Source organism: Osmerus eperlanus, chromosome 16 (assembly GCF_963692335.1).
Source record: "Osmerus eperlanus chromosome 16, fOsmEpe2.1, whole genome shotgun sequence".
Classification (NCBI taxonomy): domain Eukaryota; kingdom Metazoa; phylum Chordata; class Actinopteri; order Osmeriformes; family Osmeridae; genus Osmerus; species Osmerus eperlanus.
The window spans coordinates 11,775,387-11,802,320 of NC_085033.1; the positions used below are offsets into that span (position 1 = coordinate 11,775,387).

General features: G+C 45.0%; 1 protein-coding gene across 6 annotated transcripts in view; it reads right to left on the reverse strand.

Annotated features, from left to right (window-relative positions):
- Positions 1-26,934, reverse strand: part of astn1 (astrotactin 1) — a 107,363-nt gene that overhangs the window by 9,585 nt on the left and 70,844 nt on the right. For all 6 annotated transcript variants that reach the window (XM_062480879.1, XM_062480878.1, XM_062480877.1 and 3 more), the window contains 3 exons: positions 6,440-6,708; positions 5,996-6,129; positions 5,526-5,677 (listed from right to left, as the gene is read on the reverse strand). In XM_062480879.1, the coding sequence (XP_062336863.1) occupies positions 5,526-5,677; positions 5,996-6,129; positions 6,440-6,708 (555 nt within the window). The remainder of the gene's footprint in view (positions 1-5,525; positions 5,678-5,995; positions 6,130-6,439; positions 6,709-26,934) is intronic.

Genomic DNA, 26,934 nt, shown 5'->3' on the forward strand with positions numbered 1-26,934 from the left:
TTAAGCTATTTCTATAAACTCACAGAACATCAACAACCTCCTTTTAAAACAGCATCTGTTTTCAAACACATCGAAGAGACAGAAACTGTGTTTTGACCCCAGTGGTGTTAGACTCGGCATGGTGGAATGGATGCAAAGAGAACCACTATTACACTATGTCCTCCCTTTTATGGCTATCAAAGAAGCACATTGTTTCTGGGAACATGACTTTTGACAGAAAGTGAAAATAAAAGATCTCTGGAGCCCTATCAAAGAAAGTGTTCAGACCCAGAGAGATACTTTATAAAACCACTTGGATGTCTCAGTGGTTATCAAGGGGTGATCGATTCCTATTTCAGACTGTTTGTGATACCCCTTAATCATAGTATAGCTTTGCCCAGAGGGCACGGTCAACTTACCTTCCAACATGTCATTTTCATATGCACTGTCTCTTAATAAATCAAAAGTTCAGCCTAAAAAATGCTACAAGACTCAAATAATCCTTAATTTATACTGACTGCAACCAAGGAGATCACTCCAACACAGTTCTTAACATTGTATTTATTTACGAGAGAATATGTTTAAATAAATCACATCTTGTGTGTGGTACACACTCTAACATTCTTAAGCGTACGCCGCAGTATTTCATTTGTTCTGCAAAGTTCATACAGGACAATGCCCACTGTTGACCAGTGATGCCTTGATGAGATGTTAAGGTCTAGACTAACTGAAGATCTCACCTACTTTAGCACTCAATTTAAAAGTAGATGATATAGTAACTGGTAACAATTAATTATATCCTCGACAGCACTACCACAAGACAAAGTAAGAGTTGAACATCTGTCCAACTATGACCAGACCTGACTGGAGAATGATTGATATGATGGTTAATTCAATTGTGAGTTACTTTTTTCCCCTCACATCTTCCCCTCCCTTTAAGATGAGACAACGACTATCAGAGGCACCTATCCAATTCATTAATAAACGGCGTGAAGTACACTGGCTGGGGGCAGAAAGTCTGCAAAATAGACTGCACAACTTTAGAACGTGAAACTACCAATAATTCACTTCAAACGTCCTGGCACAGGGTGATGTTTCCCAGCATTCATACCCAAAGAATTCTCAATGTAAACAACCCCAGCTGAATGACAGCGCCCTTAAAGGAACAGTTTCATCCAACATAACATTTTCAACAACAACAAAAAATTATAGCCACTGCATGTCATCTTTTCAAAACAAAAAACAATGTTAATACAATATCAGTGCACTGTTTTGTAGGGGTTTGTAGCTACTACTGTAGGCTGAGACTTCTATATTGATAACTTAGCAGAACTCTCTCTTCCTAAGTCTTCCTAAAGTGTCGACAGCCTCACAAAATCCCTTGACACAATGTGCCAGTAGTCTTGATCTAGGGAATTACAACAACAGTTGCCACATGGGATTTGCTTGAATCCAGGCCTGCAATGCCGCCTTTATTCTTAACACAAATCGTAGTTGCTACGACACCGACACAGGCGTGTTTCTGTGTGTTTCTACAGAAGCCCGGGCTCTGAACTTAATGAACTGTTCTTCCTGATAAAAGAGTGAGAGGGAGAGGAAGACAGACAGACAGAGGCTCTTTTGTTCATAAACAGGTAAACATCTAAACCTTAAAGCTCCCTAATACATCATGGAACTTAGCCCTTGTCCAAACTGCTAGGAATTTTACCAGTTCTATTAAAGCAGCAAACTTATATGCAACCAGCAGACTTGGCAGCAGTGCAAACACTCAACAAATAACATCTGGACCTTGTTGTCTACTTTGATGAACAAAACGCAAGAGATGGACAACAAAAGTTTGTCGAATGTTGCTTCTTGGCACTTGATGAATGATTAACATCCTTGATATTCCACATGGAAATTATTGTCTTTTTAGAGCAACAAGAGGAAATAAAAGCTTAATTGTACGAGTGGAGAAGGTGGGAGTGTCATTTTAAGAATGTGGTAGGAGAAATAGAGGAAGAACACTTCAACCTGCGTGTTATTTCTCACAAAACTGCCTTTGATACTCACCCCTATTTTGCCATTTGCGTCATCAAGCTGCTTACAGGTATAATTTGTACAGCATTGCCTTAGATTATTGCCTCAGAATTGTGTTAAATTGTCAGCAAAAACGCACACTTCAATATTTTTCCAAATTGATAGCAGTTGGAGATTGCGTGCTTCAATGTGGAATCTAGATTTGCAAAACAAATTTAGGTAAAAACCTTGTAGCACTAAGGAAGTTAACCAACATAATGGTATAATGGCACAGTATAGTCTCTCGAATGGGGTGCATGAGAAAGCAAAATTCTGAAAACAGATTCTGTTGAATAACCATTGCTTGTAGCAGATCATATGAATAGATCGGCTCTTCATTTATACAAACAAATAACTAAAGCAACAGTCAGATACCATACAAAAACAGAACTATGAAATTAATCCGACACATAATTGGCATCTTTAGTTACAACAATTTGGAACCGGATTTCTGAGTAATTCATTTCCTTGCCCTGTGTCTGGTATGAGCATGTTTGTTTTTGTGGTGTAAAATGATCTAGAGGGTGACCATGGCCCCAGAACCCAGATGGGGCACAGGCTACAGTACATGTGGGCTTCCCCTCATCTGAGCCACACTTTAAGGATGGCAAACACCAAATCACCAGACTGGACTTTAAAGCCGAGAGGCGAGCCACAGCCAGACGCACTTCATTTTCACAATTTATAGATCCATGACCATACTTTATGTCCTAACACTGTCTGCCTCAATAAAGACCTTAGCCCCCCGACTCCACATGATGGATCAAGACAGTGCTTTTATGATGTTTGAGGAGACCTGTCTGAGTTTGGCCGTGTCCAGGTGGCTGCGGTTCTCCCAGCTGGAGGTTGTTCTCTCCGACCATGTGTGGGTCTCTGAGTCCATCCAGGGCTGCTGCTGCCAGCTTCCGTAATGCACCTGCCCTCAGCACCTGACCCTGCCCAACACATGAGGCGGTGACATCATCGTCGAGGCCGAGGCAGCGAGGCGAGGCGCTGGGTGGAAACATTCCTCTGGTATGAAACCTTGTCTTCCACCTTCAGGCACCCCCCCTCTATCCGCTGGTAATGTCACCATTTTAACAGGGGAGGAAGAGAGGTAGTGTGGCACACCCCAGCCTCAGCCACATGGCTGTGAGTAATCTGTTTATGGATTGGATGTCATGTCCCACTGACCCCTGAGTAAACCCAGCCATTATTGGGTGATCAAAGTGCTGACATCACTCTGGCGGGGCCGGTTGTTTGTTTAGGCAGCCACTCTGGCTGGGCCGGGTGTGATGACTGAAAGCAGACTTCCGATTCAGTCCGCTTCCACATCTGGGCGAGGGACTATGATGTCAAGTTGTGTGCTTGTATCCCATTACGTTGGGAGATTAGCACACAAACAGCCTCTGTCACAGCGAACAGGTTACAATCATTAGCCATGATACACTGATATTTTGAAAATACCTGCTGCTAGAAGCTTATGTAATCACTGTAAGCTACAGGAAGTGACCTTACAGTACAACGACAACAACACACGTTTACAGTGACGGGTACATGGCTTTACAATGACAGGTACACAACTTTTACATGACAGGCCCCCATATTTGTTTTAGAGTAAACAAAGCAAAATGTTGTCCACGTCTCTCAGACCAGAGAGATTGTTCATGTGTTTGTTATTATCCCCAGAAACTGAAAACGGGTGAGAAATGTTGTCCTGGTCTTATTTGACGTTCCATGGAACCTGATCAGATCTTTTCAGTAAACACGGCAAAGAAGCTGTTTTGAGTTGTATTCAAATCCAGCCGTAACAGAGATGAAGGGCTGGTGTCCACAGCAAGACTGGGGGGGGGGGGGGGGGGAAGCAGTTCTGGCTCCTAGTATGTCCTAACCTGTGTGATAGTGTTTCCTCATCAATCATCACGTTTTCACAATGCCACATTTGGACTTAATCTAACCTGACTTTTGGTTCTTCCATGTAGGGGATTGACTTTTCAAACTAGACTAAGGGAAGCCATAAACAAAACCCATAAACCTATGAGACCTTTGGAGAGATTTGTATATGCTTTATGGGGATCATCCATCAAGGATGAATAGGTGTCTCCCAACACTTGGCTGTGTCACAGCAATGTACATAAATATTTAGATGAGCAGTTGTCAGATTGTTGGTCCCAGTTTTAATATTCTATAATCCCCAGTATCTTTAACAATTTAATTAAATCAATGTGTTGATAAAAATGTGGTCCTGTGGTCCAGTATTTTACCTTTACCAAATGAGAAAGAAGAGAGGAAAGAATAATTCACACATCCAAATGATAACATTCTCTGTAGGAGGAGTGATTCCCACACATGGCTCCCAGCCGCAGAGGTATGTTTTACATAATAACTTAGTAGTTGGCCGTAGAAGCAGCCAGACTTAGTGAGATAGAGAACAGTGAGAAAAGGAGGCCCAGGGCGGATCTGTGAAGTTGCATTGCGTTCATCTGAGGTTTATTCAACACATGTTTAATCTGACAGTCAGGCAGTCGGGCGACTGAAAGTTTAAATCAGAACCACACCTCCTTACAAGCCTTCCAGAGAGCTCTCCCTCCCTAGGTGGTCCCAAAACCCTACAGCATACTGAAGTGAAGCCACGACAGCCTCCTTTTATGTTCAAGGTGTATTTCCTTGAAGAAGTCAATCAAACAGGGAAACTTTAAAACCCTCATAGTTCCAGATTGTGTATAGGTAAATAAAATCATAAATTAAAAAATGTGTAATAAAAAATAGAATAAAAAAAAAATATATATATATCGTTAGTATACAGTATACATTTTCCTGGGACATATGTACAATTTAAATTGTTTACCAAAAAAAATATTATTCATGCCTTGGTCAAAACCAGATCTCGGTTCTCCAAAATGGGGATAATTTTAACAGTAGGGATGTGATTCTGTTGCGGAGTGTATTCCACATCTAATGGGCCTCACTCGTGAAACATGTTACCCTACTGCGCAGGAGAACTGAGCTATTCATTGTATGTCTTTCTACGTACTAACAACAGCTTTACTCCTGTATGGGGGCACTGAGTGCAAACAGACACGTGTTGTGTATGTATAGGTTCCAGAATGATCAAGGAATGTGATGAAGCAGACTATAAATGCATGAACCTGCTTCAAAGGGAAAAACCTGCAGTGCTAATGATGACAATCTACACAATGACACTGACAGTGCAGGATGAAGCTGGCAATTAATTCTTTGACATCTACTGTACTTTGCACCCATTAGCAATTTTTGTTAAAATATCCAATGCTGGACTGAAATGAACTTTCAACTCCAGGACAGAAATGCTCCACTCAGCTACATGTTACCAGCAAGTGGTCCAAGCATGTGAACATCAGGATCACAGTCATTGACCACCATCTTGTGGTTGTAAACAAAACTACATCTTAATATCGAATATGTACTATTCAATAATCAGAGATGCTAAATGACTGTTTGCAGATGTACTGTAAGAATCCGGAACATACCTGTCTCTACCCTCGAGTGCTCCATCCTCTCTGTCACTTTCTCCTGGCTGATGACGTAATCGACAATGCGCACCCCGATTGGTGGCTCTGTATGATTCCATTCCATGATGACCAATGAGCTGCTGGGCTCGTAAGAGTGGGAGAGCCTAAGCCTGAGAGAGACACACTCAGGTAAAGGGTTGTTTACACATTATTTGACTAGTAATATTCAATGTGTGGCATTTCTCTCAAAATGGCTTCCCAAGATATGCCTACTCCTTAGCATGCAGCTCAATATCTGCCCAAGCTCGACAGAACTGAAGTTACTTCCTGGTTAGAACCTGGTATCTACACAGCAGGTGCACATTTGATTGTTACTCCCGACAATGACTTCCTACCGCTAGCCCGCCCGCCCGTTCTGTCGCTCCTGTTCAGCCTTCACCCCCTGTGGCCTCCCAAATAACAACAGCAATCAGATACGTTGGACTCACTTGGGTTGCGGGAGAGGGGCACACATGGGCAGTCCGTCAGTCCCGAAGGCAACGGAGTCGCAGCGACACCAGTCGTCAATGACGTCACCTTTCCCGGAACACCACAGGATACTCATCATGGCCTCCATCAGAGACTGAGAAGGGGAGGGCGGAGGAGAGGATGGGAATTAAAATACTGTCTATACCATATGGGGAAGGCAGGCATCGATAGAGTATTCTCTCTCTCTGTGTGGGGTTATTAGCTGCTTGGTCGTCTACTCCCGGGCATATTGATGTTATCTCACACTGCTTGTTTTACAACATAATGTATGGTAGCCTTTGTTGGTGAGGTGTTAAGATATGGTGTGTTAGTGAGGTGTTGGCAAACTGTGTTTGATCATTGAGCTACAGCCTTTGAGAGTAAAAGCTTCCCATGTTCACTCGAAACACACAGACACATCGTACCTGGTAAGTCTCGTTGTTGGAGACCAGTTCGTAGAGCGGGCCAGCCTTGGTGATCTGCAGCAGGACTGGCTCGGTGGGCCGCCCGGGCCCGGGGCTCATGTGACACAGGTGGCAGGACCGCGGGCACTGTCCCTGGCTACTGCACTCCATACGCACCCCGGCAGCCAGGCGCTTGGCGCCCGTGTCCAGCAGGCTGGCAATGTAGGCCGGGTAGGTCAGCGTGCGCGGCTCCTTGTCCCGCTCCTCCGACTCCTCTGATGGAGAGTTGCCTGGAAGAGGAGGAGGTGGACGGTTACTACAGAGTAGGACTCTCTCATGGGAGGAGTCCTGAGGAGAGGGTGGAGGGTTAGTGAGGTGAGTGTTGGTTTAACTGGTAGGGTAGTAGGGCTGAGCGGTCTCTTATAACCCGGGAACATGGATGCAAATTCTACTCATGGACTGGAGATCAGCCAATCATGACATGTATATATATACTGCTGATTAGCTGGAGCCCAGCTAACCATGGCACGTATGTAAATATATATACATATATATATATGTATATATATATACATATGTATATAATGTATATCATAGTAGTGTTAATATACTACTACTAGCAGTATGATGAAGAGATCTTGTCTGTGAAAAGTTTGAAACCCCAGCGATTGTTATCGTTAAGTTACAGAAAGTTTGTTACCCAATTAAGGCCTCAGCACAACGTTGACATCTGCACTCTCAAAATATTTACTTAAGTTAGGCCGTCTATCACTAAAAAAAGGTATCAATTTATGTTACAACCGGCACTGCATTATGCTCCATTCATTACGCTGCCTCATCTAATGTACTCGAAGCAGTCCGAGCTTCAAAGCCATCTCTGAAGGAAGACTTGAGTTAAACACAAAGCTTTCTTAGTTTGTCTTTGAAAAAAGCTCCACATTACTAGTCCGTCATAGTGTTGAGTTGTGAGCATGCACAGGCAATTTGAAAGCCCAACAGCCAATTAGGGGATAACTTGTCATGGAGTTGGCTTTGATGAAATACAACATGGCTTTATGAGCCAACAGGGGAAAACCGAAACACACATCGTACACATGGACACACACACACACACGTGGCCACACAGTAACAAAAACACTCGCACACACACCCACATGGAGACACATACACACACTGACACACGCGCACACGAGAAATTCCTTAAACTTTGACGACATACTCGTGCCACACTAAAGGGAAATTAAACATGCGCCTGTGCTTATGAATGAACGAGAGCACTTCACTCACTCAATCAATCAACCCAGATCAAGCCGGTGAGCACACAGGCTGATCATTATATGCGTTTCAAGCCTTGAGCCCTCAATGAGCTCTCAAGTAGCAGCTCCAACAGTAAATTCCCCCTTCCATGATCAGATACAATGACAGATGACAGGTTTGTCTATCGCTCTTCCCGGACACATTCCCACACGGTGATGAAGTGCCCTTGAGGTGAATGACACACACAATGCTGGGCCTCTGGCTGGGTCAGATGGGCTGAGCGGTCTCTTATAACCCGGGAACACAACCCGGGATGCAAATTCTACTCATGGACTGGAGATCAGCCAATCATGACATGTATATATATACTGCTGATTAGCTGGAGCCCAGCTAACCATGGCACATATGTAAATGGTTAATCTACCAGGACACATCACTGTGGCGTGAAAGCTGGACCTCTGATATGGAACATTGTCTGCCCTGAAGGAGAGTGAGAGAGAGAGAGATAAAGAGAGAGCAGGCTGTGACAGCCTTAATTATCAAAGGGAAGCCACAGTCCATGTCCAACACGCCAGTATCAGCGACTCAGGTCACGCTCTGCCATTTTGACGAGGCTGCCAGGCTGTAACCATGTCACTGTTAAGGACAGAGAGAGTTGGAAGGACAGCCTCGCATGCTATGATGTACTGGGGAGTAGTGGTGCGATAGCTAGGAAGATCAGTGTCTGGACTATGTGAGGAACATTGTTTGCTGTTCCCTGTGGTACAGAATCTATGGGGGATTAGTGTAAATGTCATTCAGTCTACACCCCCCCTCCACACACACACGCACACACAAGTACACAACACACAGACAAACACACACAAACGTGCACACACTCACCTACACTTGCATCAATTTGTTTTGACATATGAGATGTAATCTGAAACCAGACAGTTATGAGGAAAATAGAACGATTAACAAGTGAAATGCGGCAAAGACAAATAACTTTCTAGGAACAGAGAAAACATCCCACTAAATCTCATTCGTTTTGGACTTGCCCCCCCCCCCCCTCTCCCTCTCCCTCTCTCTCTCTCTTCCTGACAAAGACACTTGTGTCATATTCACGTTCCATCCTCAGCAGTCCTTTCAAAAAGGAACAACAAGTTTAGATTGAAGTCGCATTGCTGAAGGTTTTCCATTTTCAGATTGGTGCCAATTACTAGATGCTGCGAAGGTGAAAGTTTGACGATTCTTTTGAACCAGTAGAAAGAAGAAGAAAAAAAAATGACTGTAAAATGGAACTGTGGTGCCTCTCTCCACCTCCCATACAGATATGTACTTCCACTTGGCCATCACCACTAGGTGATGCTATGGTGTCACTGGGTAGACACACACCAGTGAGGAATGAAAAACCTATCATATCTCTCTGTAGGGTCTGTCGTACTGCAGCTAGAAAAGCAGAGAATCATTGGGTTTGAAATTGGGCAGGAATCTTGTAAAATACAGTTTAATCATGGTTTCCAGCTAACATAAGAACCCCGAATTCACAGAGTATAAATATGATACCGACGATCACACTATCACGGTTGGTGTGGAAATTATTTTAAGTTTGACAATTTTTTATTTATTTTTAGGTTTGATAAAGAGAACAGTGACACGTGCTTAAGCAGAGCGTGGTGTGCAGGGTATATCTAGCATAGTCGAAACAGAATCCCAGGAACAGAATACATTTGAGCTCTCAAACAAATCCCTTTGACAGCCAAATCTTCTCAGGCAGATGCTGCTTGTACCAGATAATTCACAGTGGCACGCCGTGCTAGCCCCTACACTCAGCTAAGAAAATTGCAACAAAACCATGCTTGCTGTCCCATTCCTATATTCCCACTAAAGGATTTCTGTGCGAGCGAGAGACACAGTATACAAGGCTCCCACAGTATACAAGCAATATAGATGACCTGACAGCCGCCGTCGTAAACCTGAACGAGGTGTTTACATACTAATACTAAGCCTTGACTTTACACCACCTAACCTCTCTTGGCCAGTCAGCCAGTCCTTCAATCTCCGGCTGGCTGATTTATCCCTGCACTTTAGCCATGGGGCCCCGCGCCGAGGCTTAACTGACAGCCTTCTCCAGACCCTAATGGAACGCTGGGCCGCGGCACACAAGGCAGGAGCACCGGCATTTATTTCCCGTTGATTGGGCCTGCCCGTGGACGTCTTGTTCATGGACTTCGAAAGAGGCTACGGTGAGTCTGGCTGACGCTCCAAATCCCAGCACCACCCTGCGCTCTCGACCTCTCAGCATACCACACCAGACTGAGTGTTTGTCAGGGCTTAAACTGAAGGCCATTTCCGGAAGGTTCTTCCTCTCCAATTGAGATTACACCTGCGGCTGTTTCCACACTGTGTAAATGGACATGGACTCTGCACAGTTTTTTGGGTGAGGAAGCTCATAAAGATACTATTTACAGTAACTAACACAGTCTTATATATACAGGATATGAACAAACAATGTTAGGATAGCCCTCATTAGCTGGGCTTGGGAAACAAACCTAAAAGCCAAAGGATTGTCAAAGATGGAGATAACAGTTACAACAATTGGAAGACAGAAGACTACTGAAAGTGCACAATAGCAATTCCAGAATGGGTCAAAACCACGGGGTGCTCAGAGATGCTGAGACAACACACAGCTGGCTGTAAGCTTGAAATTGAGCGGCATTTATGATACTGTTTGGATATTCCCAGCTTTTATTTCCCAGCTGGTGTCTTACAGGTTCACAGGGGAGAGAAATCCAGCACATGGGGAGAGCCATCTGACCGTTAAAGGGTGAGGAAGCAATGTTTTTTTTATGAATATCAGATCAATTTGACTCCCTCTGAATGTAATATGATATTAAAACCGTACTGGGGCTTGTCTGCCTGAAATCTAGACCAGAGGCATCCATTTCATGGCAAGCTGAGAGGATCATTGCAGAGGCCCATAGCAACAGTGCTACAGTCTAATCAAATGTTTTGAACACGGTGCTAGTAGCCCCGGGAGATGCGGCAGGTCTGGACTCTGGACAGAAGAGAGCTTTTATTTCATTTTTCTCTCCAGCCAGTGGAGTGTGGTTGGAGGCCTTATCTGTCCTCGTGGGTCTAGCAGCTGGCATTCTCTTCACAGACAGATTATATAGACAGACACAGCCCATTCCATCACCTGTGCTACTATCACTTACACTTTTGGTGGACGCAATGACCTTCACGCATACAATATGGTACTGCGGTAGTAATCCAAACGGCTTTACTTCCCCTAATTAAGTGGAAAAGTGCACTATATATAAAAAAAAATCGAAAGAAAATAATACCTGCAAGTCAAAGAAATCTTATATTGCAGGCCCAGAACAAAAAGCCGTATCGAGGAGTCTAGTCATGTGAAGTACTGTAGGACACAGCTATGGAAGGAAGGGTGGCTTTCGATCGAGGGGGGTTACGGTAAGAGACAAAAATATCATCTTCACTAGTTCTTCATCTTCTGGAACAAATGAAACATTCTTGACCTGACTTACAGCCACAGGAGGTATGTTTTTGTGAAAATGCTCACAGCACGACAGAGAAAAAAGCAATATTGAATTATTAAAACGTGTTCCCTAGCTAAGACAGAGAGAAATTGTGCAAAGTTCATGGAGGAATTGTTTGGACTTGTGGAAATTCCTTTCTCACTTTTCATTAAAAGGGTTTTAGGTGTTGATATACTCTCCTACCATCTCGGTGTCATAGTGTCATAATCTTAACAAGGGTACGTTCAGTGCAGCAGCCCACAATATTAACTTTCATCATCTTCTATAAGACCAGTTTAAAACAAACCCAATTTGATCTCACTACGACAAAATAATGTAATACATCATAATGTCATCGACAATTTTTTAGACAGGTCGTGTCATGACCTCAAAAAGACACAAAACAGAATCGTTTTGAAATGTTTCCAGTCAGGATTTCCTTGTAATGTTGCTGTACAAATGAACTGAAACAGAAGGATGACAGTTGACCATGGTGTTCATGTACTGTTGGCTGATGGTGGTGTCTGTTACTCTACCGAGGGAGACAGCAAACCTCCACAGGTGAAAGATTAATTATAAAATAGGACTCACAAAGGTCCGCATCAGTCCTGACCTCCAAAATGAGTAATAGAGGCCAAGCGAAGACTGCCACATAAGGTCCCCGTTTGAAGACCCCATTCTGTCAAACGCACCACCGGGTCACCCTGTGTTGACATAGCAACCAGCCAGCGCTCGTCCTCAATCTTCACTAGGGCTTGACACACACAAGCTTGTGTGAAAGAAAACAAGCGCGGACACACACACACACGCACCCACACAAATGCTAGGACGCCCCAAAATCCAGCCTTCCCTTTTATGAATTTCCGCAAGTGCAGTTCCTGTATGTAGTTGTGGGCTTGGAAATCCCTCTGGTTATAAATAAGACCAGGGTCACATTTCTGAGTGTGCTGCTCGCCACAGGAGCTGGCCTGGCCGATGGAGAAAAATAACATTCTCCTCGGGACCAATCAATAAGGCAGGAAATATCAGTAATTAAGCAGATCAAAAAGTAGCCCTGTAATTACCACCTGACATCTGAGTCGCTCTTTAGGTCAGAGAGGAGCGAGGGGAAAAGTCGATTAATATCTATCAAAGGCAACTGATAGGACCCCAAATTAACTGTGGTTGGTCCGGGAAGAAATTCATTCTGGAGCTCCCTGACTCATGGGTGGTCGCACACTCACATACGCGAGCGCACACACACACACACACAAGACGGAACACTTGTCAAGACTACCGGGCTGCATTCTGGAATCTTAAAAAGACGATAAAACAGCATGTTTCCATTCAGTCTCAGTTTATACAGCAATGCAGGTGCATCCCAAAACGTGAATACACATTCGCCTGTCAATAGCAACACAACGCCCTTCGATGTTGTGTTTGTAAACATGGCTGCCAAGGCTGTGCACACAGTGGAGCCCCAAGACGTACTCAGAATACATTTGCAGGCTGCTTAAAATTCCGAGGCCAGATGCTGCTTGTGCCACTTCACCCTGGGCAGCCAGGATCAATAGTTACAGGCCTGTTTACCCCCTGTCGATGTGCAAACTGACACTTTAGAACTCAGATCAATCAATCTTCATCAGCAAAAACAGACCACTCTCTCCAACACCACCACACTCACACAGTGAATCACCACCCTAAGTGTCATCATTCGTTTTCTAATATGAGATCAAAGCGGTACTTTGGTGTTGCCGTGGTTCCAGTCGGTCTGAGTGACTGTGAAGATGTTTGGTTTGTTTGCGTTTTTTATTTTAGTTTTCTCTCGGCCGATTTGTCATTAGCAAGTTCTATCGAGTGTGAAACGGTGAAGCTGTCAACCTTGTTTTCAATCAAGCATCTAAAGAAAGGTGTGAAAAACCCCCATCACATACTCTCTAACCAAACCTGATTGCAGCTCCATGTTGGATAATTATGACAAACTCTCCTTTCAGTACAAATTCAATTTGAAGGACATAAATGCTGGCGCTCATACCTGACAAGATCTGTGAAGACAATCATGACTAATGTATGTATATTATATTAGAAGGAACTGCTGTTAAGCCGACTTCTTCGTTTCCAGGCCCCACAGACACTTGTTCGTACTCACACTTTTTTCGGAGAGCTGCCGGTAAAAAGGTTAATCAATGTGATTACAGAGCGCTAGAACATCTCTGATGGTTTCCCCAGTCAATGTCTCACCCTCAAGGGACAGAGAGGGAGGAACATAAGATGAAAGAAGAGGGCCCTCTTATGAGCAATAAAGCTCCATTCATTAATAAGTTATGTTGACAAATACAGTTTATGTTCAAAATGTCAGCATTTTGAACATAATTTTAAGGGCTACAGCATAATCAGGCATTCTGAATGTTCAATTCATATTATTGCTGTACAGCAACAGAAGGGCTCTCGCCGCTTTTTACATCTGACAGGGATCACATATCAATTTTCCATCCAGTGGACACCGAGATCTAATTGTACCTAGGATGTGGTATTTACCAGCTCACTGGTATCTGCCCTCGATCGACTGGAGTCCTGGGGAGCAGAGGGTCTATCTGGGAGCCAAGATCTCCAGACTGGCTGGAACTTTCCTATCTCTGCCCCACACTTGGCTGACATCTCCCTCCACCTAGCTGCTTCACAGGGGGAAGGGCTCTATGCTGCTCTATGGAGCGAATACATCAGAGCACTGAGCATTGAACCTTGCGAACCCTGCCTCCCCTGTAGTCCAACGGAAATGTCCATCTTCCCGCCTGCCTTGATGCTTCGTCCAATCACTCTGGTCTTGGAGAGGCCCCATACATCACCGAGTTTTAGGCTGAAACTTTCCACTTAGGCGTGGAGAAAAGAGATGAGTCTCGCCTGGTAATCATGAAGCTGCGTTGGCATGAGTCACTTCTGTTATACTCGAAGTACAATCGTATAGAGGATGACAGGACATTAGGTTAGCCTGATCTGCTCTCTGTGCCCCGAGCCCAACTCCTGTACTGCACTGTAGCTGTTGTTGTGTGGGTAGACAATATCTGGCGAGACAACAATGGTGAAGTGGATGGCCAGGAGAACATTCTGATCATGTTTACCCTAGCATCTATATATCTTCCTCATCCTTGCTGTTGCCACAGTTGATCTCACAATTCTTTCTGGCAATCGTCACACCCTATAGGCACATCTTCTGCACGCCTTGGTTTATTCTGTATCTCACATGTGTGTGTGTGTGTGGGGGTTCTCTTTGACAAGGTCAAAAAGTTCACCTGCTGGAAAATCAAAAGACTTCTCCTAATGTCATCCAGTGGTATCCTTACGCGCTGTTGCCGTGACGTCTGGCGTCTCAGTGGGACGGGGGTTGGGAGTGCAGGGTGGGAGCGCGGGACGCCTCAGCGTCCAGGGGTCAGCTGGGTCGGGCCGTGGAGCGGCGCTGATCCGGAAGAGCGGCCCACCAGCCCCCCTGTGGGCCGGGTTCAGTCACGGGTTGGCGCCTCGCACAGACAGCGAGAGATGCGCACAACCTGCTCTCCCTCCCCGGCACACCGTCACGTCGGATGAAGAGTCGTAACCTTCCCTTTTTCTGCCCCTCGCCACCACTGATGCTGTGACGACGACCACCTATCAAGGAGACCCGGGTTTGAGTCGCACTGATCTTCCTCCCGGGCGCCGACGATAAATGTCATCCCTCTCCGAGCTGGCGGAGCACGCGGGGAGGTGTTCGTACATAACGTACGCAGAATCCAAACCTTTGATTTGGCCTCGGGAGACACGAGAGAACGGCAACAGCCGCGCGGAAACCTCTCGCGTGAGGCTACACGCGTCTGCTATCGCGCGTGATATGATATCGAATTCGCATGCTGTCAGTTCTCCTCGAGCTTCAACCGAAGACCTCGGCACATCTAAAGCGCCCTGCGAGCCGCGCCGCGAGAGCCAGGCGATGGTCAGCCTCTGACCGAATTTAAAGGTGGGAAGTGTCCACCTCCCACCAGTCTCCACACATCGGTCTGTCAGCAGCTCTGTCACAGATCAATAGCGACATGCCAGAACCTGTTTCCATCTGCGTGGGCCGGGGCCAGTATTACTTGGCCTCTTTCTTCCCCAGGGGGAATAGAGAGCCTCTCCAGACATTCGTAATTCACCACAGGAGGGGGGGAAAGGAAGACGCTTACTGCCTCGCAGCATATTTTCACCTCATGATGGGCGCTGTATCTGTTTAAAGATTCCTCATGTGTCTTGTGCCATAAATCATGGAGCTGGTGAGCTGGCTGAGAGGAGCTCAGTCTCCCCTCATGTGCATGTTCCTGTCTGAGGGAGGAGGGAGCGAGAGAGGGAGGAGGGAGCGAGCGAGAGAGGGAGTCGGTGACTAAAGTGAAGGTGGGAGAGGAAGAGGCTGGGAAAGGGAGAGAGACCCAAAACGGGGCCAGTGTGTGAGTGTGGCAGCCCTCCCCCTGGCTTTCACTCCCCTCGCTTCCCTAGAGACGCAATTAACAAAGAAATTATAGTGGAACACACCGCCCAAAGGCTCTGGTGTCTCTAATGCCACGAAAAAGTGCTAATCACTTTTTTATTACAGTAGAGCAAGAGAGAGAGCGAGAGAGAGAGAGGGAGGGAGAGAGACAGAGAGAAGAAGAGAGAGAGAGACATAGAGGGAGGGGGTTGTAAATGCAAGGTGCACAATGAAACACACCTTGAAGCTCCCAAATTAGAACTGGGTTAGGTATTAGCATTCTTGTTAGCTGAGGATGAAGGCACATTACACAGCCATTTCCTTTCTCCTTAGTTTGAACTCATAGCTCATTAATACTCATTCACTTGCATCTCTAATTTACCTTAGAAGACACCGTAAATGCATTTTGCCCATGCTCATAATTAAGGAGTGTCTGAACTACTTTCACCTCCAGTCCAAGTACAGTTTTTTTTCTTTCTTTAAGTTAATCACATTTAATATCTACAAGGAATGGGATGCTTTACCTAGCAAGTCCTTATTTCAAACAGTGCTAGTGTTTTACATATTCTGCCACCCAACCTGCGGAGCAAAAAATCAAATGTCTCCTTCTGCAGCTAAACAACTGCTGGGCAAATACATGTTTTTTAGGACAAGTCTTGAAGCGGGGACATTGTTACCCTCCCTGTATCTATTACTCCTCTGGCAGGCAGACCCATTTCCAGCTGCTCCCCCCAGAGTAGGACAGGTGTCTGGGGTGTGAAATGACTGAACGGTCAACCCTCCCCTGGAACTCAGTATGCCGTGCCCGCCTGCTGCACTCAGGTCCCCCCCTCAGCAGAGGGAACTACTCCACACAATTAGAGTGTATTTGTGCCAGCACCACTTTACCTCTCCTGTTAGAGAGCCAGCATACCCAGGAAAAAAAAATGCTGTCCTTGAACAATCCACTGCTAGTGGCAAACTAATGACAAGCCCTGATCCAAGAACCGTCTAAAAGCTAGAAAGTCCAGCCCGTACTCTGTAGCTGGTGCAATCTGGTTGTGATTTAAGACTGGACAATCATGGTGAATACTGCCCAATGTGCTGCTTCTTATTCAGAAACACACTCAAGGCTGAGGCACAGACTGCCAGCTAGCACTAGCCTCCGCCTCTCTGCAGGTGCTAGAACAGGGACAGGCTGAGTACACACACACACGCACACACACACACACACACACACACATCCTTCTCATGCCCACACTAGCCATCCTCTCCATCCATCTTAGTTAACAGGGGTTTAGGGTTCCTCAAAGCCCAGGCCAGCATTCAACTTCACTTCTACGATCCTTAATTAGGATTGACTCTTCAATCCTGGAGATCGATGCTCTGGACTTAAGGACTGCCTCCAGCTCCTGATTACATGTGCTCCCATTTACAGCCAAGACGCGACGAAAACAAAACAGACCAGGTCACTCGTCTACACTGCCTGCGTTTTAATATGCAATACTGATCCCATACACACAGAGTTTAAAGAGTGTCATGTGCTCCTAGGAGCACTGGAAGACTCTCTATAACCTGGCTGCACAGTAGGAATTTCTTTGCTTCGTCTTTGAGGTGCGTATCGCAAATAATACTTTTTTCTACTTGGATGGGATCAGAGATTCATTCTCTGGACGCTGCTGTGTGTGGGTGGAAAGTATAGCGGCTTCATATGAAATGTAAACAAAAAAGAAATCAATGAAGCGGACTTGAGTTTGTCTTCTTCCTGAGTGTGGTGGGGGGGGATGCAGGGAGTGCTCGACAGGGAGCGGGTTCAGCAGCGAGGGTGCATTACCATGTGGTACTCTGGGAAGAAGGGTAGCTTTTAAAGAAAACAAGACGCAATTGGCATTAAAGCAGGTATGTTTAGATATCAGACGATCTATTTCCTGTGATCCTGACTTTAAAAGGAAATTGAAGACAAATACAGTACACACTTTGTTGACAGAGCTGAGTTGGATGCACTGCATTAAACAAAGTGAAAGACTGACTTCAAAAACCCGGGTAAACACAGTGAGTTACCGATTGACATCTTATCAAAAAAAAATTAAATTGTTCGTTTTCAAATATGTTTCATAGCTCTTCTTCATATAGAGGACTGTTTGATCTAGTGAACAAACAAGAGAAAAAAAGTAATACAGAAAACAAATGTCTGTCTGAGATACATATCGTCGGGCTTCAAGGATCCCCGATATTTCGGAGCAAATCATCTTCCTTTCCCTCCTTTTCCCCTCCCTCTCTCTCCACCGTATCTCGTTCCTTCTCTTGGCTTACTTTATTGTCTGGGCCGATCTTCATCAAACTGGCTAATGAGTTCCAATGGAACTCATTTGAAGAGGTGATTAGATTTTCAGTAATAAATTATGTGTGTTCTCTGCAGGATATTATCCTCAGATGGCTCTGCTGAATGTACCGGCAGCATCGCGCTTCGAGGATGTCATCTTCATTACCCAGACTCTCACAGTGGGGGGCCAGGGCGGGGGCTACCTCTGCTCTCTCATGTCATGGTGGTGGGGGGTGGGGACCGAAACACTATTGGGGTGATCCACTCATTACAATACGAAGCCTAAACAAGCCTGCTGGTGGTGGGCTTCCAGCATTTAGGTTGTTAATATTTCATGACTGAGGTTCAGTACCGTACAGCGCACAGCGGGCTAAATCTGTTGTTGGTAGCATAGAGGTAGGCAAACATGTAAAGATCTATTTAGATGGGGGGGTGGGTGGGAGAGATAGGACATTTCATTTCAAGAGAGGAGAATATTGCTCTACGTGTATGCGGCTGTAGCTGGAATGTACTCAACCTCAGTAATATGAAGGCAGCTGATGCGTCGTGGTGACCGCATCGTGATTGACCTGCTGTTATTGTTGGGACCTGGTTGAGTACTCTGTGGGCTCCCACACAAAGTGGCCGAGGATGTCTGCAGGAGAACACCGTGGACATCAATAACTAATAAGCAAGACCGACACAAAATAATTTCTCAAGCAGCAGTGTAGACTGATGGACAGGCAAACAAATGCTAATGACAGTCAGAAGGGCACACACCCTGTGCCCAGCTATTCCAACACCCACTGGATTTATGATCCACAGCCAGAGATTCTCACACAAATGGCATATGGCAGAACTGAGGTCTGAGGACTCCCTATTTAGCTGTGTTTTAAGTTTTAAGTCTTTTTTTGTGCCATTTTGTTGATGCACAGTTATGCGCCGTAATGAACTCACATCAACAATTATTTAAGGCATGCCTGCACCAGACATGAAGTAAATACAAAGTGGCTGGGGTTGCCAGTTGAATGAAGCGTGGCCCCTTTGACAATAATAAACAGGTGGATTACAAGTGCTTGCATCCATTTAGTATTTGGATTGCACCTGTTTCATCATATTATTGGCGGGATTTGATGCCCTTGACAGGAGCCCCAATGGTGCCGGGTCCTGGCCAATCACGGCGTGATGCCTCATGACTGCCATCAGCGCTTACGCAGAGCAGTAGGGCGCATCGTTAGCAGGCAGACTTCCTGTCGACAGTTCCTGGATGTAGGGGTGTGGTGGTGGAGGTGTTTACTGGGACGGGGTGGGTGGGGGTGGGGTGCAGGATGGAGTGATGCCAATTACTCCCATCACTCCACAGCCTGCTGTGCTCTCACCCCAGCCTCCCTTCTCCGCTTAGCCTCGACTAATAGAAAGGTATACAGCTCTGCATCCCCAAACGCTTCAACACAACCAAACTCATTATTTTCAGAAGGAGTTGTGGGGTTACAGAGGGAAAACGAGATTTAACGCTTGACCTGGACCTCCCTGGCGTGCCCAGGAACAGAGGATTGAGTTATAATTAGTTCAGATTGACAGCTTTTCTGAGGTAATTAAGGGATGGCTGATGAGATTCCCAGGTGGGAGGAAGATGTGGCCGACAGCTCCTGTTGCCAGCTACAGTTAAAACTGATTATCTATGTGGCTGCCAACGCGAAAAGGGGGACCAGAAGCACGTCGCTTTTTCCTCCCTTATTTGTAAGCCTATTTGTTTTCATGTCGCGGCATGTAATGCCACCTTACAGCAATGCCACCATCATCGACTTGGGTTTATGATGCAATAATAATGGTTAGGCATGACAATACGCATCCAATTAAAGGTTTTACGCGATTAGACAACTTATCAATTTATCTACAGTAACTGGCCTCAGTTCATTACCAAATAGCTTTATAAAAGGATGAGGGAAGATTTAATCAGGGTGCTAATGACGAATAAGGAGGCTTTTTTTCCTCAATGACAGTTATGGAAAGAACAAAATACAGCATACAGTCCATCATATTCACACTATAATTTCATAAACATGCATTTTTTTGGTATGCATACTAGTGTACACATTTCAGGAAAACATGATTCAAAACATGTTCCTTGGCCCTCGTCTTCTATTTTTGTATAGCTCATCTCAAGCCAATGACAGTATGTGACTTTTGAAAAGCAGATTAAAACATGCATTCCACTGTTGCTTCATTTTTACCACTGGTCTGTGTTTAGTGATGAATGAAAGCTTTCTGCACAGTATACAATTTAATCACATGAACCTGCGATAACCTAATCTGTTCTGTTCATATTCTTGTAGTTGCGATGACATTTTTCCCAAATGGCTTTCTTGCAGCACACTGCTGGCAGATGTCAACAGGTCAGGCGTCGTCTCTGCTTCAGTGACGTCCGTAATCCCACACGGGGTGAAGATCTAACACGCCTGTTGATTATGTAAGCTGCTGAAACAAACTACATTCTATATACTGTCCGGCGCTCTCCAAGGCAACCGGGCTGCAGCTCACACGGACCACATAATCAATGCAAGGACACGCCCCTGGGACACTGGAGGAAAATCTGAAACACAACATCCCTGGGCAAGGTGAACTCCTGCTCCACGGTTGTGATGCACAGTACAGTGGGGGTCATGGAGAATCAGGCCCTGTCTGAGAGGAGTGGGTGGAGGCATGTTACCAACACTGACCCCTGGCTATGCCCCCCCCCCCATCCCCCGACCTCCCCTCCAGGGTCCGGCGAATCCATCTGCATCCCCTAGGAAGAGATCCCTGCTAAATATTCATTTATCTCTAGGCCCTGTCTCCTTGGATGCTAATCAATTTAAAGTGTGGCCTATTTATAATTTGTTTTCCGCGGCTCCTCTCCCTTCTTCTCATCTTCCTCTAGTGGGGGATCGAGCTTGGTGGGCTGCTTAGCTTGCGGAGCACACTGGGGAGATCCTAACACGTCTACGACCAGGAAACCAGACTGGGAGGATGTGGAGAGGTGGAGCGGAAGGTACGGAGGAAGCTGAAGGATGAAGGAAGACGGAAGTCAGATAATCAATGGAGAGGTGATCTATAAGACAGTGGGGCCCTTTAGGCTTCATCAGTGTCTAAGACATTTAACATGGATTCAGAGGTCAGGTCCTTGGGTATCTACTGACCCGTTGAAGTCGGAGGTCTCCGGCCGACCCTACGTCACTGAGCCCTGATGTCCCTCTGAAGACGACAGCGTCGCATGTGGGCGTATGAAATATTCATCTTTCATTTGCATTCCTAATTATTTATCATAATTATTCAACATCTCACTCCATACAATGCTGCATTGCTCGGAACAGTCCAAAGCGTAATCCAAAGTCTCAGGTTGCTTCGACTGATTTGCATTCTTTGTTTATTCATGCAAATCAAATCGCTGTGCATACATTTAGTAGTACATCTCGTTCACTGACAGCCTCTAACGAATGATACGATTGCTTCCCCTGGACATGTCAGTACAGGAATAACATAAAGCTACACAAAGCCCCCCCCCCCCACACACGCACTGACACAGACACACCCATGTACACAAAAGCACACATCTTTATGTAACCAAACTGCCCGAGATGAATCTACTGCAGCTGGAGAGATCTGGGAATGTGCCATTAACCCAGGAAGAGGCAGCTGTAGGCTTCAGAGGGATCTCCCGAAGAAAACAGACACAGTCAGATCTGCTCTTCTCTGGCATCAACTCTTTTGTAAAGTCATTTCTACTAGTACTTCCAGACCCCCATCAACCATATATGGTGCTAAACGTCTTCCTGTTTCCCCTGATCTTCTTTTCTTAGCGCTTGCCAGGGCTGTTGGTGGGACTGGTGCTGTGCCATGGGTATTCCTAGCATTTATTCGAGCAGTGTTTCCATCTCTAAGCTCTGTGTGTTATTTAAATCTGATGAAAGCATGCTGACAAAATGCTATTCATCACCAACCTAATCCTGTAGACCTGAACGATAAAGGTGAATGGTAACCCGTCGGAAAAAACCTTTAGAGATGTTTACTAGCTGAAAGCTTAACGTTTGAAAATAGCATCGTGGTGGTTATAAGGTACATTGCGTGTCCTTTTGAGTTATTTGAGTGTTTGCTAAATCTCCAGAATTAACAGCTTTCCTAAAAAGGTGTAAAGATTTTCACACTTTGACAGTTGAAGGTGATAACTGAATTCAGAGCCAGATCCTCATCCTGCCTGACATTTAACTCTTACGGTTCAGAACTTCAGCGTTCTCTTCATATAAACAGCAAGAACATTCTTTGAGTTTTGAATAAAAATTCACTATTATAGACATGAATTATCCATACTCAGTATCGCTGCAGTGCCTATAATTACACAGTACAGTATATGCTCATATGCAAAACTGCAGATCCTACAATCCGTCGTTTTGAAGGATGAACGGTATTTACATTAACTTCATGAGGCCCTCCAAAGGTCAAATTCCACATGAAGACAGATCACGCCTCCCATGTCCAGCGGCCTACAGACGGGCGACGAGCTCTCTCGTATACACGCCACGCCAGCTCGCCGTGTCTCACCTCGCCCACGTACTCCATCTCTGTTATGGTCGTTTTCCATTTTCCAGATCCTCGTGCCGACCGCCAGGGCTTGGCAAGGACACAGAGGGCAAAATAGAAAACATGCATAATGTAATATTTGCCTGGGAGTATTCCCCTGGGTCCAATAAGACAAAGTATCTCAGAGTGTCTCTACTGCTGTAGGGGGATCGTTGGGTGGGGGGATTTAACAAGTGCAGACGGACTGATGACTATCTGATGGAGAAGGGGTGCCAGGGGTGTGGGCAGGGGGGTCAGGGCTGGCTAAAGACTGGCGGACATGAAGACCCGAAGAAAACGCCCTCAGATGATATAGAATAGCGAGTGAAGACTAGCTCCGCTTTAATCGTGGCGTCTCACCCTCGTACATCTGCTGCGGATGTTGACACCTGTCTGTCAAAAGCCCAAGGTTGACACAGTATTAACGGTGCCAAAACACATGCAAAACTGATCCCGTGACAAGGCTTTGGCACATCACACTTTCACACACAGCCCTTACATTCACCTCTCAAACCCAGTTTTCAGTCCTGTCAAACCTTTGGATGTGGAGATTGTTCACAGGCAATTGAAATGCATGTCATATTGCGAAAGTAAATCACAAACTTGTGATCAAACTGATCTGTGTGTGCGTGTCATACATCTCTGAGCTTGCACCATCATTCAGTCCAAATATGGCACTAACAGTATGAGATTTAAGATTCAGGAGAGGGCATCTGAGGGAATTGGAAATTCTTGATGGGTGCCTTGGCAAAGATAAATCACACAGAACATTCCTTCCAGAGGTTCTGGAAGGTGTCACATGCACAAGGTATATTCAAGGTGACATGTATCGATATAATCAAATAATGATTACAGTACTGATCAATAATGCAGTGCACAGGGAAGACAATCAGTCATAAATACATAAGTCATAACGATTCTCTGTTCCGAAGTCTAGAATTCAGAGTAAATGGAAGGTATTTTCCCCCCAAATAAAAAAAAACCGGAGAGAATAACCCCCATCAGCCGGCAAACGAAGTGAATTTCCACCTCATACATTTATAATTCAATAAATCACAGCACAATGGACTAGTCAAGGCCATCTAAAGCCCTTTCATACCACTGGCAAACTGTGCAGTCAATCTTTATTTCATGTTCAAAAGTGCTGCAGTAGTCAGATTGGCCTCTAGAGGGCAATTATGTAGCACCGCATCACTGTTCCTATAAACTCAGTTTTGGAAGTGAATGTTTGGCTTTGTGCATTCCTCATGATTCCGGTTGCCATCTCTGTCTGCTAGATAGGGCCAGAGTTCATTCGTTGTTCTGCCTTAATTAAGCTCATCATTAGGTGGTCTACGCTGGGAGTCAAAGGTGCACAGCTTTTGTAGATCACGGACATCAGCCTTCGTCATTATCAAAACTACAAGTTTGGGTAGGAGGAAAAATATTCCGTAATAAAATACATTCTTCACACGTTTGTTCCATAAATTCTAGACAGACCCGCAGCGCAATTCAATGAAACACCAGGCTGGGTGAATGGGTTTGTCCTTCAACATATAGACTGACCTCTTCTCTCCTTTGTGTGACTGAACATGGCTAACTCACCCTGGTAGCGAATGTCTCTGGCCGAACAGGAGGCAGGGGAAGCTCAGTATCCTACTGCTTCTACACGTGTACGTAGTGGGAATCATTTGGGCTCGCTTCAGCTACACAGAGACTCATGTCACTTCTCATTGAGGCCCTCTGTTTGAAGCCTTGCTTTTGGGAGCCCTTTGGATCTCTCCCCCCCCCGAGTCTATTGGAGAGAGAACAGTTTATCCCTCCAGGAAGAAAGCAAATACTGTATTTTATGGTCAATAATGCAGACTGCCATGGCTAAGACTGCTGCCATGGCTATCTTGAGGCTTGGAGGTTTGACTGGCTCTGATAGAAGTATGCATCTATAATGAGGGTTTGGTATGGTTCTTTTACAAGTAACATCTATGTGGGGAGTCAAGCCAACACATGCATTATAACTCCATCTGGGATGTGCTGTAATACTAATTATGCATGAGGAAAAGGGGAAATCTGCCTGGGGTTTGGCTCAGAGACGTGGAAGGGAAAATGGAGAAGTAAATCCATACAGGATGAGCTAAACCCACAGCCAATAGATCAATGTCAGCCAATCAGGACCCTGGATGGTGTGGATAACGCGTTCCTCCAAGTGTGAGTGGCCTGATGAAAAGCCTTGAGCCAGGATCTCATCACTCTTCATTTGCTGTGGAACCAGAACGCCAGTTCAATAGAACTCCCATCATGCCACAACATGCATGGGTGCAGACGCAAGGAAGGCTAGAACGCACGCGTACACACAAACACGTACACACCAACACATACACACAAACACGTACACACAAACACGTACACACAAACACGTACACACCAACACATACACACAAACACGTACACACAAACACGTACACACCAACGCGTACACACAAACACGTACACACAAACACATACACACAAACACGTACACACCAACACATACACACAAACACATACACACAAACACATACACACAAACACGTACACACCAACACATACACACAAACACGTACACACCAACACATACACACAAACACATACACACAAACACATACACACAAACACGTACACACAAACACGTACACACCAACACATACACACAAACACGTACACACAAACACGTACACACAAACACGTACACACCAACACATACACACAAACACGTACACACAAACACGTACACACCAACGCGTACACACAAACACGTACACACAAACACATACACACAAACACGTACACACCAACACATACACACAAACACATACACACAAACACATACACACAAACACGTACACACCAACACATACACACAAACACGTACACACCAACACATACACACAAACACATACACACAAACACATACACACAAACACGTACACACAAACACGTACACACCAACACATACACACAAACACATACACACCAACGCGTACACACAAACACGTACACACAAACACGTACACACCAACGCGTACACACAAACACGTACACACAAACACGTACACACCAACGCGTACACACAAACACATACACACAAACACGTACACACAAACATGTACACCCCAACGCGTACACACAAACACATACACACAAACACGTACACACAAACACATGCACGCCCACGGTCACATGCACATGAACAAAGTTTCGGAATTCTATCCATTTCTCATCCGTAGACCTGATCTCTCACACAAAACAATTTAACATTACTGACTTGTGGGATGAGGCCTTTTTCATCAAACATACTGTATAACTTCTAATTAAACTAGCGACGACTAGGACAAGCAAGATGTATAAGCTGGCTGTGCGCACTGGGCCTGACTAGTATGATCCGCGGTATGAAACAGCATTGATTACCAAAGCTGCAAAATCAATTACATTATGCAAAGTGGATTGGAGATGCCGTGAAATTACATTCTAACACATTTAGCTGAACAGGACTGAATGTTCGGGATTGGCCAGTGATAGCTATTTACTGCAAAACACCACTAACAGGCCCACCAGCTATGTCAATACTGTCATGTTACTGGAAATAGCTGTTAGCTACTGAGGTGGATTATAGTATCATGGGACAAGAATGGCCACAAAAACAATAACTAATGTTGATGAATATTTACAGAAGGATCTTCACTGATAATATATATAATTATATGATGATGATGATGATGATGATAAAATCACAAGAGGAGTGGATTTCCTACACTTTGGTTTTGTGGAGAAACGTAAGATTTGCTGTAGTTGCTCTTGCTTCAGAATGAGATCCACGTCTGTTACGAACATGACAGAAATCCTTCTACTCAGGTTAAACACCTGTCTTTCAAGTTAACTGTGCCTAAGGGGAGGTCAGTTATACCCCAAACACAAGGGAGGCCAACAGCACCGCAAGATCGTTGAATCATGTTTAGATGTAATGCAAGAACAACATTCTTCTTCTTTTATCTACACATGGGCTCCAAGGACACACTATTACAAACAACATGTTGATATTTCAGCTGATTGCATGGCCTACTCAGAGCTGCACAGTAAAATCAACTGGAATTGATGTACAAGATGATGTTTCCGCTTGTCTAAATATAAGTTAGGATAATCCTCAGTGCATCTTCCAGCTTGCACAAGGACTTGTACTGAGGACTTGTAAGGATGGTCTGCTACTGGTATTGCTCATAAAATAATGACAATAACAAAAAGATTATTAGTATGCAACGAACACCCACATAACTCCTTGTGGAAAAAAGACAATAATAAGGGATGTGCCTTGATCAGTAATTAAAACAGACTCAAGCCAAGGGAAGATTACAAAGCATCGCATTTACACAGCTCTGAAGGCGTTCTGAACGTGATGAAT